We start from the raw sequence: 16015 nt of genomic DNA, 5'->3' as shown, positions 1-16015 counted from the left end.
GTTTTCAATAAGGAGACATTGTGGTTACTGGAGCCCTCCTAGATTTCAGTACACCTTGAGGCTAAAGCTTCATATTTTTCTGATAACTTAATCCATTTATTTCATATCAGAGTGAAGAAAGAAAGGAAAGATAACTCAGCCTAATGTCATTTGTGCTAGTAATTGGATGTAAAAATGTCTTCCATCATTCATCAGTCATCAGGTTTTATACATTAAATACAGAAATATTATATGTTTCTGTGTATATTAATAAAGACAGTTTTTAACAGTAATTTATCTATACAAAATGTCAGTTTGCTTATATTTTGTTTCCAATATTTAGTGGTCATTTCTAGATTTTACTTCTCTATCAATTAGATATCTAATACAAGATACAGACTATAACACTGGTATTTATTTGTGAGCAAAGATATTCTTACTATTACTTAATTTCTTGACTTTTAGATACAGTGGAAATGTGGATAAATAGACAATGCTTGAACTACCTATACACATTCTTCCTCATCCTAGTGTTAAAGTGCCTACAAATCCATACACTTAGTATTCTTATAGTGGCTTTGTAATTTACATTTTAAAAATTCAGTTTAAAACCTATGGATTTACTATTGTCCTTATTAAACAGAAGATCGGTCAGAACAGTGGTACAAAAATCCTAGGAAGATCAATTGGCGCTTTTTTTTTTGTTACTTTTGTATCAGACTAGTTTCAATATTTCTCAGAAGCTTATTATGTAAAAAAAACAAAGCAAAACAACGTAAAAAAAGGCAAAAATACTCCTGTCTCAGAGACCTGCAGCTCAGGGTTTTTTAGGCAATCCTACATCACCTTCCAGCATCGTGTCCTATGTACCACCGTGGCCCTCACTCTTGCTCGATCTTCCTCTTGTACTCAGATGAGGAAGAAATGTTGCTGGTCTTTTTGTTTGTAAGAAAAGCCAAAGCATGCCCAAGCCCATGTTCCAGGTGAGGTCTACGCCCGCTTGACACTGTTGAGGAGCTCCGTCAGTTCGCTGATGTACTTGATGGTGTACTTCAGGGTTTGTATTTTGGTGAGGGGCTGTCCCCGCTGGCTGTAGACGGGGGGCAGGTAGTTGCGCAGTGTGTGGAGTGCGTCGGCCAAGGTCCTCATCCGCAGCTTCTCCCGCTCGCTGGCCTTCCTCCTACGCTGGGCTGACATCCGCACCTTCGTGCCTTTGGGCAGCCGGGCCTGCCCGGGGCTGGGCAGGTAGGCAGGGGGGAAGTCCACCAGGCTGTAGCCCACCAGGCTGCCGCCGCTGCTGCTGCTGCCATAGGGGGTCTCCGCTGCTGCCGGGCAAGGGGACGAGGAGTAGGACTCAAAGGAGGGAGTTGGGGATAAGCTGTGTGGAGACGAGACAGGGTGCAGCTCAAAAGGCCCAGTGGCACTTTTCCAGTCCCAGGATGATAAGCAGACAGAGTGCTCCAAACCCGAAGTGTCTTCCATGTTTATCAATGTCTCATGCAGTTTGTCCATGCTAGAGGAGTGCTCGGGAGAAGCAATGCCCTCTGCCCGCCAGCAAAGGCTGGAGCCGCCGACTGCTGAGACCTTTTTATGATGGAGGGAGGAAAGTGACAGAGTGGGAACGCGGGTTTGGCTAGAGGAGTTCAAAGGGGCAGCACAAGTGCTAAGATGGAAAATGAACTCCTGATGTGCTAGTTTCTTCTCAATGATAATTATCAACCTTCAGCTAAAAAGCCTTTAAGCTAACAGGCAACAGCAAGAAAGGAGAAAAAAAAGATTATCTTCTTGCAACTAAACCAATTAAGGCTGCGCATCTACGTGTAACATTGCGCTGGGGGGATAAGTGGTGAGAGAGGAAAAAGAAAATTAGCAATTTTACAGAACCATTTACAGATACAGAATTTAAAGATAATGACTGCTAAAACAAATGCTGAATTTAAGCCACAGAGCCCTGATTTCTGTATAACTGTTTGAAGGCCATGGCGTTACTGCAGAGTTTATTTTATCCGTGCTGATTGCTGCTGATGTAGTCTCTCATTATCTGTATCTTAATCGTGTAAGTCACACATAGCTTGTTTGGATTTGCACACGTTAAGGGCTCTGTGCATTTCTTCACATTAGATTGTAACTTCTCTCTGGATCGCTTTGATTTTCAACAGGAGAAAGGAGGAAACTGCAATGCATTCTGTAGATTCATTTGTTATTTTAAATCATGGCTGGGAAATCAAAAAGGAAATTGTAAATTGCAATTGTAAAAAAGACAAAGTCCCATTTTAAAAAGAAATAGGAAAATGTAGTTTAAAAAAAATCTAGGAAATGAAATAAACAGCATCGAAGCTTTGGGCCCAGGCAAATGTTTAACACAGAAATTTAATGCAAAGAAATAATAGAAAGCAATATGCATATTAGACATACGTAAGAAAAGACTAGAAGCTACTTCTGTAAAATTTTCTACCTCCATGAATCCATACTTCTGCCAACAAAACCCTTTTCCAGCCCTGACTCAACACAACAGTGAACTTTTATGTTTTGCAGTTCAAGTGAAAATGTATATCCTATAAATTAATAGCATTAATAATGAGTATTTTTCACCTCTAGGCTTCAGAACAGCTTACAGTGAGGATTAATGATCTCTTTTGCACCGAGGAAATGGATAATCAGAGGCAAGGAGTAACTTGCCCAAAATCACACAGCAAACCATTAAGAGTGCCAGGAAAAGTATCCAAAACTACTGAGCTCTGTAGCCCCACTGAGCAGCTGGGCTGCCAGTCATGACTTTGTACCAGCCTATAATGCAATATATAACGAAAAGAAGGGGAGAAGGAGTGCCAATCTGAAGGAAAAAGAAAAATAGGATTTATCTTAGGGCTTCCTTCTTAGTAATGATCTCTCTGTGCATCATCAGCCCCTCTGAAAAAAAGGTGAGGAATGCCTCTGAGTGGCATATAGCCAAAGCAAGCTGAGGCTTTCTTTGTTTCTTTCTGATTGTGAAACTCTCACTACAACCACTCAGGAAAAAAACCAAAAACCAAAAACAAAACAAAACCAAAAAAACCCAATACCACCAAAATCCAAACAATTCAATACTCACCATAGTCATTAGGAAGGTTTTTGTGAATTTTTAGAGTTTAGGATCAAACTAGTGGGAAGTAACTTGTGGGAGATTTACTGATTTTATGCTGAGGTGAATAAGAATGAACAAAAAAGTAAAGGATTCCTGCATTTCAACCTTGGCTGAGACAGTTTGAGCCTGGTGACATCTACCTTACACAGAAATTTGGAGCACAGCTCCCCACAGTCAGGATTGCTTTGGGATTTATGGTTGTTGTAGCATATTGTGAGCTCTGCTTTCCTCTTTTTTTTAAGAGAAATGTGCTGAAACAGTTCTGAAAAATCACAGATGACTGCTATAAATTAAAACCAACACAAAAGGAATAACAGGTATTTTCTGTGACTTCAGTGAGTTTCATTGAGCAGCAAGACAACGATCATAAGGCCACAGGTTAGTCACAAAGTCTAATTGAGCATAGAGGACCCTGTTTTTTCCCAGTTAAAACACCTCTCCCACTCTTTTTCTTCATCGTATTTGTGTTTATGGTACCTTTTCCATTTGACATGTCCCCTGCTCTTATTTCATATCTTTGACCTTTTTTTTGTAAATACAACAAAGAAAAATTTACAAATACACGAAAATCAGGAGGGTAGATGGAAGAGGAGGAACTTCTGTCAGGGTATGCCAAGAAAAAGGAGCTTGCAAGTACATGCATGTGTGTGTGTACATCTAAGAACATTAAACATATATGTATTGAGCATATATATAAACTGTTCTGCTCAGTAATTTTGATTTTAGAATAAATGTTAATTAACTATACAGTCAAACTTAGAGGCAAAAATTTCAACGTCACTTGTTTGCTGACTATACACAAGGCATGTTGCTGGGTAATTTATACCTCTAATCTATGGGTAAATTGTAGAAACTGATGGTCACATACCAAGGAGGGAAAGATTTTGTGCACGTTCAAGATGCCATTGCTGTAAATGACAAGTGAACACAGCCAGACCTCAGCTCTGTACTCTTACAGAATAAATATGTCTCTGGATGAGATGAGATGAGATAGGGAAGAAGAACACTAATTATAGCAATACCTATATCTTTTCTTATATCTTATGAATGTTTAGAGCAACCAAGGCAGAATATTAAGAGTATGTGAACAACTGCTTTGGTTGCATGAAAAATCAGTGGATCTTACAAGCTTATGCTATTATAAACTGTTGAATGAGCAAGAAAAAATTACAAGCTTTTCTATAACAATAGATAATGTGTCTAATGCTTATACTTGAAAACTGTCTAGCAGTTGTGCATCCTGTTTTAGTACCATCATGCTCCCTGGTGCTGTTTTAGCTCCTGAGGGCGTAGAGGTGAGCAAAAGGTTTACCCATGTGAAGGCAAGCTTTGCTGTTAACACACCTTCAGAGCCAAAGAGGGAGCTGTGGCCATATTCCTTTTACTGGTATAGATGCAGGTAAAGGTTCAGTTTTGAAAAACAGACCAATTTCTACCCACAGCCCTCACACTCCCAAAATATACTCACATGAAGTGCGCCTAAGTTTTGGGCAAATCAGGAAGCTATGTAACGTGTCTCAGCAGGATCCTTGTGTGATCCATAGACTCTGTAAGTCAACAGTGTCGTGGCATGTAGTTGTTCTTGGGTTAGTTTTGGACAGTGCTACAATTTACACCCTCAAGACTGAGAATCCTAAATTAGGAAACTATCTAGGGAAGTAGAAACAAATACAACAGCCGAAAACAGCTGCAAATGGTGGAAGTGTTCAGTGTTGTTTTATAGCAGGGCCTTAAAAAGCTCCCTGTAGAAAGTGGCTACAGGCTGGAGAGCAAGTTTATTTTTCTATACCGTATGACTATTTGATTCTCTGTCACTAAATAGATAAGAAACTCTACTGTTTCAGATGATGCCTTCCTAGAAAGTAAATCCATGTAAAAAGAAAAAAAGAGAAAAAGAAAAAGAAAAAGAAAAAGAAAAAGAAAAAGAAAAAGAAAAAGAAAAAGAAAAAGAAAAAGAAAAAGAAAAAGAAAAAGAAAAAGAGAGGTGTTTGCAATCTTTATTTTATTCTACCTCTTACCAATTTTAAGAACTTTCCTTTTGTCTGCCAGTAATGTCAAAACTTTGAAGGGTAATGGGAAGTGAGGATAACAGCAATGAAATACGAACTGACACTTAAATGATAAGGCATTTTCTGCTTGACTGATAGTTTTGATTTTCATTTCAGTAATTTAGTCTGCAATATGAAGGCTAACATCTCAGTCTTCATCTCCTTTAAAATTAAAGATTCCCTGCTCATATTTCTGAATTCATTGTGAGAGGAGATGGCTGCACGGAAGGAGCAAAAATTTTCACATTTGAAAACAAACCCTCACCCATGGAATAGAAAGATTTCAGACCTTACATATGTGTCTGATTCAGGTTTGAGATTTAAAATAAGTTGTCTAGATAATCGCTGTCATCCATGAGTATGGTAGATAAATACAATTTTTGTGCAGTTATTTAAAGACTGGCCTTTTTTTTCTCTAATTTCTACTTTTTTTTCCGACTTTTTTTCTATATTGGAACATATTTCCACCAAGCTATGAGTTTGGTAGTACAAGTATACTTGTAGTAATAAGTAAAAAATGATATTGGATGGGACGAATGCAGGCTGAAACTTAGTAAACACGGATAAATGTATTTTAGCAACAACAGTCCTATAACAATCAGCCTTCTTTACAATTAGGAAGAAGTCTAGTCTTATTTTATTGACAAGAAGCAGATCCTAATATCCTTGTAGAGCACTTAGACAATAAAGCCTCATCTTGCAGTTTGTTCTGCAAAAAAAGAAAAATCTATTTATCTCCCAAAAGCTTTTAAAGTCACTTTGTATCTTACTGAATAAGAGGTTTCCTAAGTATTAGCTGCTATGCCACCCACTCACTGTGGAGGTGGCTGTTCCCATCTTGCTTTAGAGGCACAGACAAGGAGTCAATCACCCTTATATAAAACATGGGGTGAGCAGCTGCAGGTCTCGCTAACTTCAGCAGACGCTGCAGGTGTTCAACACTTCTGAAAAACGGTGCCCAACACCTCGGTTTACACCCAAGCTGGCAATAAAGGAAGGAAAGGATCTACCACATTTGTTATCCAGAGTCACGTTAGCAACCAGATAACTCTTCTCTCCTTTTTAGGGTTTTCCCTTCAATTTGGAGAGATGGAGAGTTTTTAAAAATAAGTGGACTTCATAGCTTTTTTTCCCACTTACGAAAGATGGTTTAATCTGAGCCCAACCACAACAGAAATAAGATTTCTAGGTAAGCAAGCTGGTCAACAAACACATTTCCTTTTTCTTTTTTTTTTTTAGGTTAATATGCAACAGAATAGGGTTGTATGGTCAGCTACAATTCCCAGAGGGAAAGAGATCAAATCCAGCCCTACACAAGGGAGCCTACATCACTTATTATAATCAATGAAAATCATGTGTAAATTGGCTAATTGTTGTTATTGCCTTTGCCCAACCAAACCTGCAGCTTAGCACAAGAGAAAATGTTATGCATTTGTAGTAAGACTAGAAACAGGCTGTTAAAAAATCCTGATATAAACATTTAAAACCTTTAATATTCTCATGGGTGCGACTTCTAAATGCTAAAAAGCGAGCACAGAGAAGAAATAGTCAGGTAAGTATCATTGATTTCACCAGGGCTTTGCATACAGACAATCACCTCTTTGGTGTTGCCCAGGCAGGATCAGGACCCATCTATTTGCTTCACATCCTCAAACGTAAGTATTTGATCCTCCAAATAGTGGCAGTCTTCATTGACTGACAAGTGACATCAGCTCCGCAATTCATTTAAAACATGTGATCTCCAAGCAACTGGCTTCCCAGATGAAAAGGCCTATGTGTGGAATTTACACCTACCCACCTTTTAAGTAGTGAGTTTATTACCTAGGGGTTTTCAGCTGATATTTAGGAATGTCTTTTTAATACCCCTGTTAACAGAAGTTGAAAGGAGGTTCGACTATGTGGTTGGTCTTTAATGTCTACTGGCTACTTCAGCCAGAAAGAAAGAGCAAAACTTGGGGAGGAAGGGAAGCCTAACAAGGTTTATTTTGCTCAGAATTTGAGAATTAACAGATATTATCAAAATAATAGAAGCTGTTTCAGTAGAAGAATTCCATTATTGCTTAGTACAGCTTGATCGTATCAGCTTCCGTGTTTGGTTTTAAAAGATGTTGTCTGCTGTAATGAAGTGGATATGCCTCAGTTTTTCAGAGGAGACGTGAAGGGTTACCTGTCACAAATATTTCAAGATCGTCAGCAATGCATCCTTTTCTACCCAAAAGCACACATTCAAATGTAATAAATGGTAAAGTATAATACAGTTCACCTCCAATTGTTTCTTTTACTCTCCACACAAACTGCTTGATGATTGCCTTTGCCATGTGTTACAGAAGTTTCACAGGGGCTTTTTAAAAACCTGGGACAGCACCTAAGGGTTCCAAATGAAGTTCAAGGTTTGTACTCTTGCTTTCCAGCTGTTAGAATGGGCTCTGAATGGATCTTTTTGCATCATGATGAATTTTCCAAAGCTAGGTAAATCTTACAAGAAATTCCAATAGCCAAGAAAACTGCGTTAAAAGCTCAGTTGTGACTATTTCTAGTCGAGTTGCACAGCTGAGGCTGGATGTTTATGAAGGGAGCTATTTTTTCAGTTGCTGTGATTACATTTCAGCTCAGGCTGTTCCCTTGCATCCACTGAGGCTCCTCATCAGTATCTGCTCATTTCTTCCTCCCCCATGTCGCAGCACTGATGTGGAGAATTGCTGTGTGCTGCTAATAGAAACCATGTTTCATCTCAGTGCTAAATGAAACTATGCTCTGGGCACAGCCTGCAGTTCAGTTTAATAATTATAAAATAGATCGATAGACAACATACAAGTGTTCGATTACTTTATTTAGCTCTTACATATTTCACATTCTGAAGTAAAGCTCTGTGTGCCTGTTCAAGCCACCTTTCACAAACATGTGGTTAACCTGCAAATGAGGAGCATTGATTTTAAACTGCAAGCATAAACTTCTTGGCAAGTCGCTAAGTCTTAATTTTAATCACTATCAATCCACTATCAATTTTGTGAATCCAAGCCTGTCCTTCAGTCTACTGAAGAACACTAATGGCATATTCAGTTTGGGATTTCCTTTGCATTTGTTCTGAAAGCTTCCATGAATTTTGCCTAGCAAATTAAACTCAGTGTTATAACTGCCCCATAAATACACTTCAGTAAAATTGTTCCCATGTTTTATAGGCAATGTTGCAGAGGTTTTCAGGTTATACTGAGGGTGGAGGGAGTGTTGTATTGGAGAACAGCGCTGTCATTCAGAGGGATCTGAACAGACTGGAGAAAATGATCTGGGAGCAGCCTTGGGAGGTGCAAGGAAAGTAAACACAAACCTCTACACCAGGTGGGATAACCCCAGGCAGCAGCACAGGCTCAGGGGGAACAGACCAGGAGGCAGCTTCCCAGAAAACCTGGGGAACATGATGGGCTGACAGAATAGAGCAAGTCCAGAGAAGGGTGACTAAGCTGACAGGAGGGCTGGCAAACAAGGCACGGGGGCAGAGGCCCAGGGAGCTGGGGCTGTTCAGATAAGAACCTTACTAGTGCAAGCAACTACCTGACAGCAAAGTAAAAACATCAACAAAATTCTTTGCAAAAGGTCACAGTGGAAGAAAGAAAAACAACAAACACATCAAGTTCTGAGTCCTACAAACCTCCAACCTTTCAATGATGCATTATAGGATTCCTCTTGTACTTCTGATGATAGAAGGTGCTGATATTTTTCCTGCCTGATTAGATCTTCAGAGGCTTGTGTTTGGGTGACAAGGGCACAGTGCAGAGATCTATATTCTCTACAACTGAAGACTCTGCTCCCTTTCTTTGCCTTATGATCAGCTTCTACTTGCCACTTCTCAGTTTTTATACCTCTAGTAGAACATGATGCCTTTTTTAACATCCCCTGTCCATATAAATCACACATCTGTTTATCTGTTCAGTTGCATGGATAAAGTTAATGTTATAAGAAGGAAATATGTAGTTATCCATTTGAAGATGGCTTTTCAGGAAGTTCAAAGCACAAGTTACTGAAAGAGTAGTTATAGGTGTTACAGATACAGGGGCTCAGATAATGTTGTAAAAATTGCAAGTAATTTACTTCGGGCCACTGCTGTTTAGGAAACTCTTATATTGTTTTCATTTCTATTTTGAAACATATGAGAGAACAAAAAAACCTAAACTCCCACCAGGAAAACTTGTGTATGGGCCAGTAAATCAAGCTTATAAATGTATTAGGTTAAACAAAGAGAAGGTAAAACATAGAACTAGTGGGGAAAGGGGATTACTGACCAAACTTTCAGTGTGTCTTACTCCGAGAGCCCATTTAACTCTATGATTCCAGCCACCTGATGAAACACAGACATCTGGTTTGCACCCTGCCTAAGCTCCTGCTTAGTTAATGGTAATTGGGATGTGTAAAATCAGTGCATGCATGAATAAGCAGGTAGATCTTACAACAGCAGGTATGCAAATCTTGAGGCAGCTGGCCATTGCTAAAATTCTGTTCTCTTGAGGTTTAGTTTGTTGCAAACCAGGAAGAACAGTACAGTACTGTTTGGAGAGTTCTCAGCCCTGCATGTCTTCTGCTCCTGCTCCCCCACATCTCTCCCTTCTTTACAGACTGTATCAGGGCAGGGATTACCTCTCTGATTTTCTACATGGTGCTCACCAAAGTGGTCAACTTACAAGGTGTGACATTGTCATAAAATTACAGAATTACTGTAAAAATTGGAAACAGCATCAGAAAACAATGAAATCTAAATTCTCCAGATAATATTGTTTTAAGCCAGTTGAGTCCCCAGAGAAGCTATTTTCTAAAGAAAATATTGGCAAATGGGTTGTAGAAAAAAAAAAAAACAAAAGGAAAACTTTGATTTCCCTGACATTGACCTGTCCTGTCAGGCTGAGATGAACATTCATCAGTCACTTTCTCTTATCTGATATCTGACATTCTGCAATGACTTGAAAGGAAAGTAATACAAATGGATAATGCTCTCTTTTGAAGAACAAAATGTACCAGGAATTGAATTTTCAAGTACACGCAATGTGAAGTTAACTCTTAGATTGAAGGAGCATATTTTAAAGGAGAGGTAGGAAATAAAAAAGGGACTCAAAACTGCTATTGAGGATTCCCTGTTAATGTACATATAAAGTAAACTAACATTTACATAGTCCCTGCAACTTTCAATGTGGTTCAGACAATGGCTAATCAATACTCATTACACAGCTTTAAAAACGGCTGAGTATTCCAGGGTGGTGAGCCCCATTCTCCCAAATACAATATACATTTCCCAAGATCAGATAGTTGCCCTCCTCCCAAGAACCTAGCAAGTCCTGCCTTCTTTCAGAGGAAAACCTCAGTTTGGAGAATATAATTTTCTTATGGCACAGGAAGGAATTTAATGCAAATAATTTTTAATTAATGAACTCAGCCTACCTTAGGAATCAAGTCTGAGATGAGAATGAAAAGAGACACAGATTCAAACACTTAAATATTATGATCCATCAGAGAAATCAGCTGATTAAATTTTAGATAGTCATGACAGATACAACAGTCCTGTTTTAAATATTCAGCTTTTTTCTCCCTGAATCCTGTGATTCCATTCTTATTTTGAAGTCAATTAGTAACTATTAAGAACATCTTATATATCTTAGGTTACATGTTTGTTTTTGCTCATGGTGCCAGTAATACCTTGATTTTTTTCAAAGATTCCCCTTACAGCCCAAAGATAACTCTCCTGGCCAGAGAGTTATTATCTTATTTCTTTAACAACAAAGGTGATATTCAAACAATATTTAAGAAATGGCTCCATGGCTGTCACAATCTTTTCTTGAGCTTGCTAGTTGCCAAAATTCTTCAAATGTCTTGTGATAAGAAGTTCAATTTCCACAAGAAATTCAAACCTACAAAAGCAGCCAATCTCCATGGCTCAATGGGTTTTACATTAGACTCTATTAGTTTAAAATATTCCATGAGGACTTTCTCTGGATTAAAAGAAACTCTAACAAAAGAAGTTAAAATAATTTTTTGTCTTTTGTTATAATAAGAGTCATTCAAACAGAGTAATAAAATCTTTTCTGGACACAAATTGCAGGATTATTTTTTCTACTCTTCAGGGTAACTCTCAGAGCTACTTTTGCTCCTAGATCTTCCACCTGGTAAGACGTGCATGTAGGTGTCTGGTCAGGGGCACAAGCACTGAAGGGAAAAGATCAAAGGCCTATAAATGTGTCAAACTTTCAAATGCAAATCACCTGCCATAACGCTGCTGAGAACAAATCCTTCATTATCACCATTCTGTGAAAGGCTTAAATGAGCCTGAGTTGGCTGAAAAGAAGAAGAAAAAGAAAGCCATTTATCTTCTTGAGTTTTATTACCTTTAGATTTATTTGGCTAATGGTCCAATATCCCACTAATCAGAATATCTGCATAACAAATTCTTCAAATGATCCATAAATAAAATATGTGATCATATAATGTTGCTATTAAAGTTAAACCGAGATCCGTGACAATAGGTTATTAAAAGACTCCTTATATTAAGCCAATCTTTTTAATTGGTAACCTTTGAGCTACTGTGATTTATGTCCTAACAATTATCAACTGGCTTCTTAGCTTGAATTACATTTAGGGGAATTTTTTTAATGTGCACTTCTTAAACTATATGTTCTCCAGATAGGTGCCATAATCATCCTTAATTTAGATTGCCATTATTCTGAAAACATAATTGCTTTCTTGAAAAGTGCTGTCTTGGGTTTTTTATAGATAGGTTCAGTTTTGTAACTTAATATTTAAATGATCTAATTGACTAGAAGAGCAAGAGTTTTTTTCAAAAAAACACACTATAATTAAACTTTATTTATAAGGGGAAATCCTTGCACTCAGTTTTGTTAAAGTAGCAATGGCAGGGAGGTTTCGTTAATTCAACTTTACGACGGTCTTTGAAAGAGGATAAGCCTTGCTGAGAAAGCTCTGGGTCAAAATGGACAAGGGGCTAAGGGGAGCTGACTGGGGACCCTGAGCTCAGACACTGTCTTCTGAAGGCATTCTTGGTGAGACACCTCAGAATATCTGCATTGGGAACTGTTGTCTGCAGCAGGGACACTTTGTACCTCACTGGCTTTTCTGTTGCATTCTCTGTGTATTCATGGCTTCCCAGTACAAGGTGTTTGGGTTTAGTTTTTTTAACAAGAAAGAAAAATAACAACAACAACAACTTCCCAAAACTTAATTTGCTGGTATCTTTCAAAATAAACATGCTATGACTAAGTAGCTACTGCAAGATCCACAGCAATATTATGGGAAGAAAAATTATTTTCTTGAACAAATTTTTCAGTTCTGTGTACAAATTCAAGCAGCTTCAGAGCAACATCCACACACAGTTATATTCTTCAACTTATCAGTGCAGAAAGAGGAATGTCCTTTTTATAAGACTTTGGTGGTGGGCTACAGAAGATAAAACAACCAAAAGATTAGTGGCCTTCTTAAAACTTATCTATGAAATCTGCTAGGCTGCTACAGGGAAATCAATCAGATGTTACAGGATACATTCCAGCCCACCTTTCAGACCACTAACACCAGATTGCAATGTGGATCATGCTGTGTAAGGGGGGGTTGATAATTTTGAGGTTTTTGTTTAGGGTTTGTTTTTTCTTTTTTTTTTTTGATAGAATGAAATGTGGCTTGTGTTGCTGAAAACAAAAACCCCAAACCCAAAACAAAACAAAATAGAAAATAGCACTGTAAATCCTGCTTTCGTTCTACGTTATGTCTCAGAATCTCTTAACCATGTGATTATCATCACGTTTTTCTCTGCTAGAGCCAAAAAGACTATTAATAAAACAGAATAACAGAATAACACACTCTATGAGTTTTTACAATTAGCATACTAGCCACCAGAACTGTTAGCACCTGACAGTTACCAACTGAAAACAGTATTTCTTTAGAAATCAAAAAAAAAATCATGAGGCTACAGTTTTTTCCCATATATCTTTCTTGCAACTTCTAAGTAATCTGTGAGCACTAAGATTTGGAAATTTTAGAAAGGTAAACAAAGAAAAGCTCAGACAACAGTGTGACATTGTCATGTGTAACCAGGTTATTCCAAAACTTCTAATACAAGTACTTGGGAATTCAGGAGCAATATATGCTGTGTTCCACTCCATTGCATATCTCCTGCTGCTCTGCTATATCGCCTGATGTTCTTAATAATAGCAGCAGCTCTTTTCTCGGGTCTTTGATAACCCTCCATGGCAAAACCACCTTTACATTCTCATGTCTCTCAGCCATGCATCCTCTGTCTTTTCATCTTTTTTGATCTGCCTGATACCAAAAGATAGTTGCAACTTAGGGCAGCATGTGTGAGCTGACCAACCAATTGGCTGTCACCAGAGCCACTGCTAAACTCTTTTGGTCAGGAAGGCATGAAAAGTCTTTCTCTCTTCCTTGAGTAATTGCTTATTAAAAATGTATAGCCATAATGCCATCAAATTTGGTTGAAATTGGCCAGTTGTTAAAAAAAAATAAAAATCAGTGATGGACAAAGGAAGTCACGTGACACAAAGTGTCTTTCCATAAGGCTCCACACCAAGAGGGGCACGGAACTTTTTTTTTTTTTTTTTTTTTTACTTTTGCAACTGAAATTTCCTTTATTAAGAGCTTCTATGAAAAAGTCATGCCCCGTTCTTTTGGTCTATCCAATAGGATAAGGGAGGCCTGATTAATTCATTTGTGCTGATCACGCCAAACGGGGAGGACTGGCTGATTCCCCAGAAGGCTGTGCTGCCATTCAGCGGGATCTCGACCGGCTTGAGAGCTGGGCAGAGAGAAAACTCCACACGGACAAGTGCAGAGTCCTGCACCTGGGGAGGAACAACCCCATGCACCAGTACAGGCTGGGGATTGGCTTGCTGGAGAGCAGCTCTACAGAGACAGACTTGGGAGTGCTGGCTGACAACAAACTAACCATGAGCCAGCAATGTGCCCTGGTGGCCAATGGCATCCTGGGATGCATCAAGAAGAGTGTGGCCAGCAGGTCAAGGGAGTTTCTGCTCCCTCTCTACTCTGCCCTGCTGAGGCCTCATCTGGAGTCCTGTGTCCAGTTCTGGGCTCCCTAGCTCAAGAGGGACAGGGAACTTCTAGGGAACTTCTGGAGAGAGTCTTGCACAGGGCCACCAGGGGACTGGAACATCTTCCTTATGAGGAAAGGCTGCGGAATCTGGGGCTGTTCAGTCTGGAGGAGACTGAGGGGGGAATTTACCAACACTTATAAAATCTAAAGGGTAGGTTGAGAGGACAGCATCAGTCTTTTTCTCTGTAGTGTCCAGTGACAGGACAAGGGGTAACAAGCAGAAGCTGGAATACAGGAAGCTCCATCTGAACATGAAGGAAAACTCCTGTGAGAGCACTCTGGCACAGGCTGCCCAGGGATAGTATGGACTTTCCTCCTCTGCAGGTTTCCAAACGTGTCTGCACACGTTTCTGCATCAAATGATTAAGGGGAGCCCACTTTAGTAGGGTGTTGGACTGGATGATATTTATAGGTCCCTTCTAACCCCTACCATTCTGTGATTCTGTGAAGTCTACCGAGCACTAGTTCTGGTTACCCATGCTCAGGAAGCTTTCAGATTTCTATAAACTCAGAAGAATATAAGAGACTGGCAACCTGCACTGCTAATGAAGCTTTCTGGAGAGAAGTGAGATTTATCCATACTTACAACCACAAAAACACAATTAATAAAACTGTCCCACTGCCATACAGTCACCTATAAACTGCCCATTCCCGTTCTTTCAGCAGCATCTCATATGAAAGACACTGTCCACCTCCGCAGCGTCTGCCTAGGTCATACTGAGGACACTGGACCCTGTAACTAATAAAAAGAACCATCTCCTCCATTTCAAAGCCGCAGGGCTTATTTGGTGAAGAGGCCATACAACAACTGTGAAAAGTAGCAACATGTTCACCTGGTTGAAAAGTCCTATAAAGCTCCTGTACAGTAGGTGTATGTTTCTTTAACTCTTGGAGCCCTTTGTTCCCTTAAACTCCAGGCTTTGAGGAGTCTAAGCCTGAGAACCAGGCTCTTTTCCACTCAGCTGGAGATTAAGCAGAAAAATTTAATTCACCAGCCCAAAAGGTTCAAAGAAAATGTCTACAACACATCCCAGCAGGCTGAGTTTTTGTAGCAGATAAGCCCAAACCCCAGAAACTATCTGCGCTATCTTGTCTATTATTTGTTACATAGTATCACTGCCAGAGCAGCACTAGAATGTTGGGATGAAGGAGGCAGAGACAGCACCTAACGCTTCATCTAGTAAGCTCACCCACTAACTTATCCAAGAAGACCACGCTCAGAGTGCTTCCCACCATGTCTTAAAGAACACTCGTAGCTTGCCACAGACCTACTTTTTGTCTAGAACATTTGGTAGGACCACAAACTTGTCTTGGAGCTTGGCTGAGGAGGCCTCTAGGAGAGCACAGTATCTTTTAAAAATATGAATATGCTATCGTGCAGCCGCTACACGATCTCAACATTAAAAATGTCCTCTGTTACCTTCTTTTCCTCCCTTCTATTTCATTCGGGCAGCTAGTTCATTTTAAATATCCATCCAGTGGAATTTCAGTATAGGTAGCTGTTTTCACAGAGCAAAATTTTCAAAGGTATGGCCCTTTTTCCAGGTGTGCTTGGTCTCTGAAGTGACAAAAATCTCTCCTACTTTGTCAAGGGAAATTGGGGTAAGGAGTGGAGACAAGGCTTGGGTACAAAGAACTTTTAGGCTGATATGTGATTAATCTTAAATTCAGTACTGACAATAGCTACAATGCCAAATAGATGAGCAAGAGAACTGTTGCAAGAGTGGTTCTGTCACACATCGTAATTTT

At 39.3% G+C, this 16015-nt stretch overlaps 1 protein-coding gene across 1 annotated transcript; it reads right to left on the bottom strand.

Annotated features, from left to right (window-relative positions):
- Nucleotides 1-969: 969 nt before the first annotated feature.
- Nucleotides 970-1491, bottom strand: MSGN1 (mesogenin 1). Its single transcript, XM_010201333.1, has one exon. The coding sequence runs from the start codon at nt 1489-1491 to the stop codon at nt 970-972; it is 522 nt and encodes a 173-aa protein (XP_010199635.1).
- Between the last annotated feature and the right edge of the window lie 14524 nt (nt 1492-16015).

Source organism: Colius striatus, chromosome 2, assembly GCF_028858725.1.
Source record: "Colius striatus isolate bColStr4 chromosome 2, bColStr4.1.hap1, whole genome shotgun sequence".
In the NCBI taxonomy this organism is placed as follows: domain Eukaryota; kingdom Metazoa; phylum Chordata; class Aves; order Coliiformes; family Coliidae; genus Colius; species Colius striatus.
This window is presented reverse-complemented; position numbering and strand designations above follow the sequence as displayed.

Excerpts from the sequence above, each read along its gene's own strand:
- MSGN1 (XM_010201333.1), bottom strand. The coding sequence starts at position 1,491 with ATGGACAAACTGCATGAGACATTGATAAACATGGAAGACACTTCGGGT.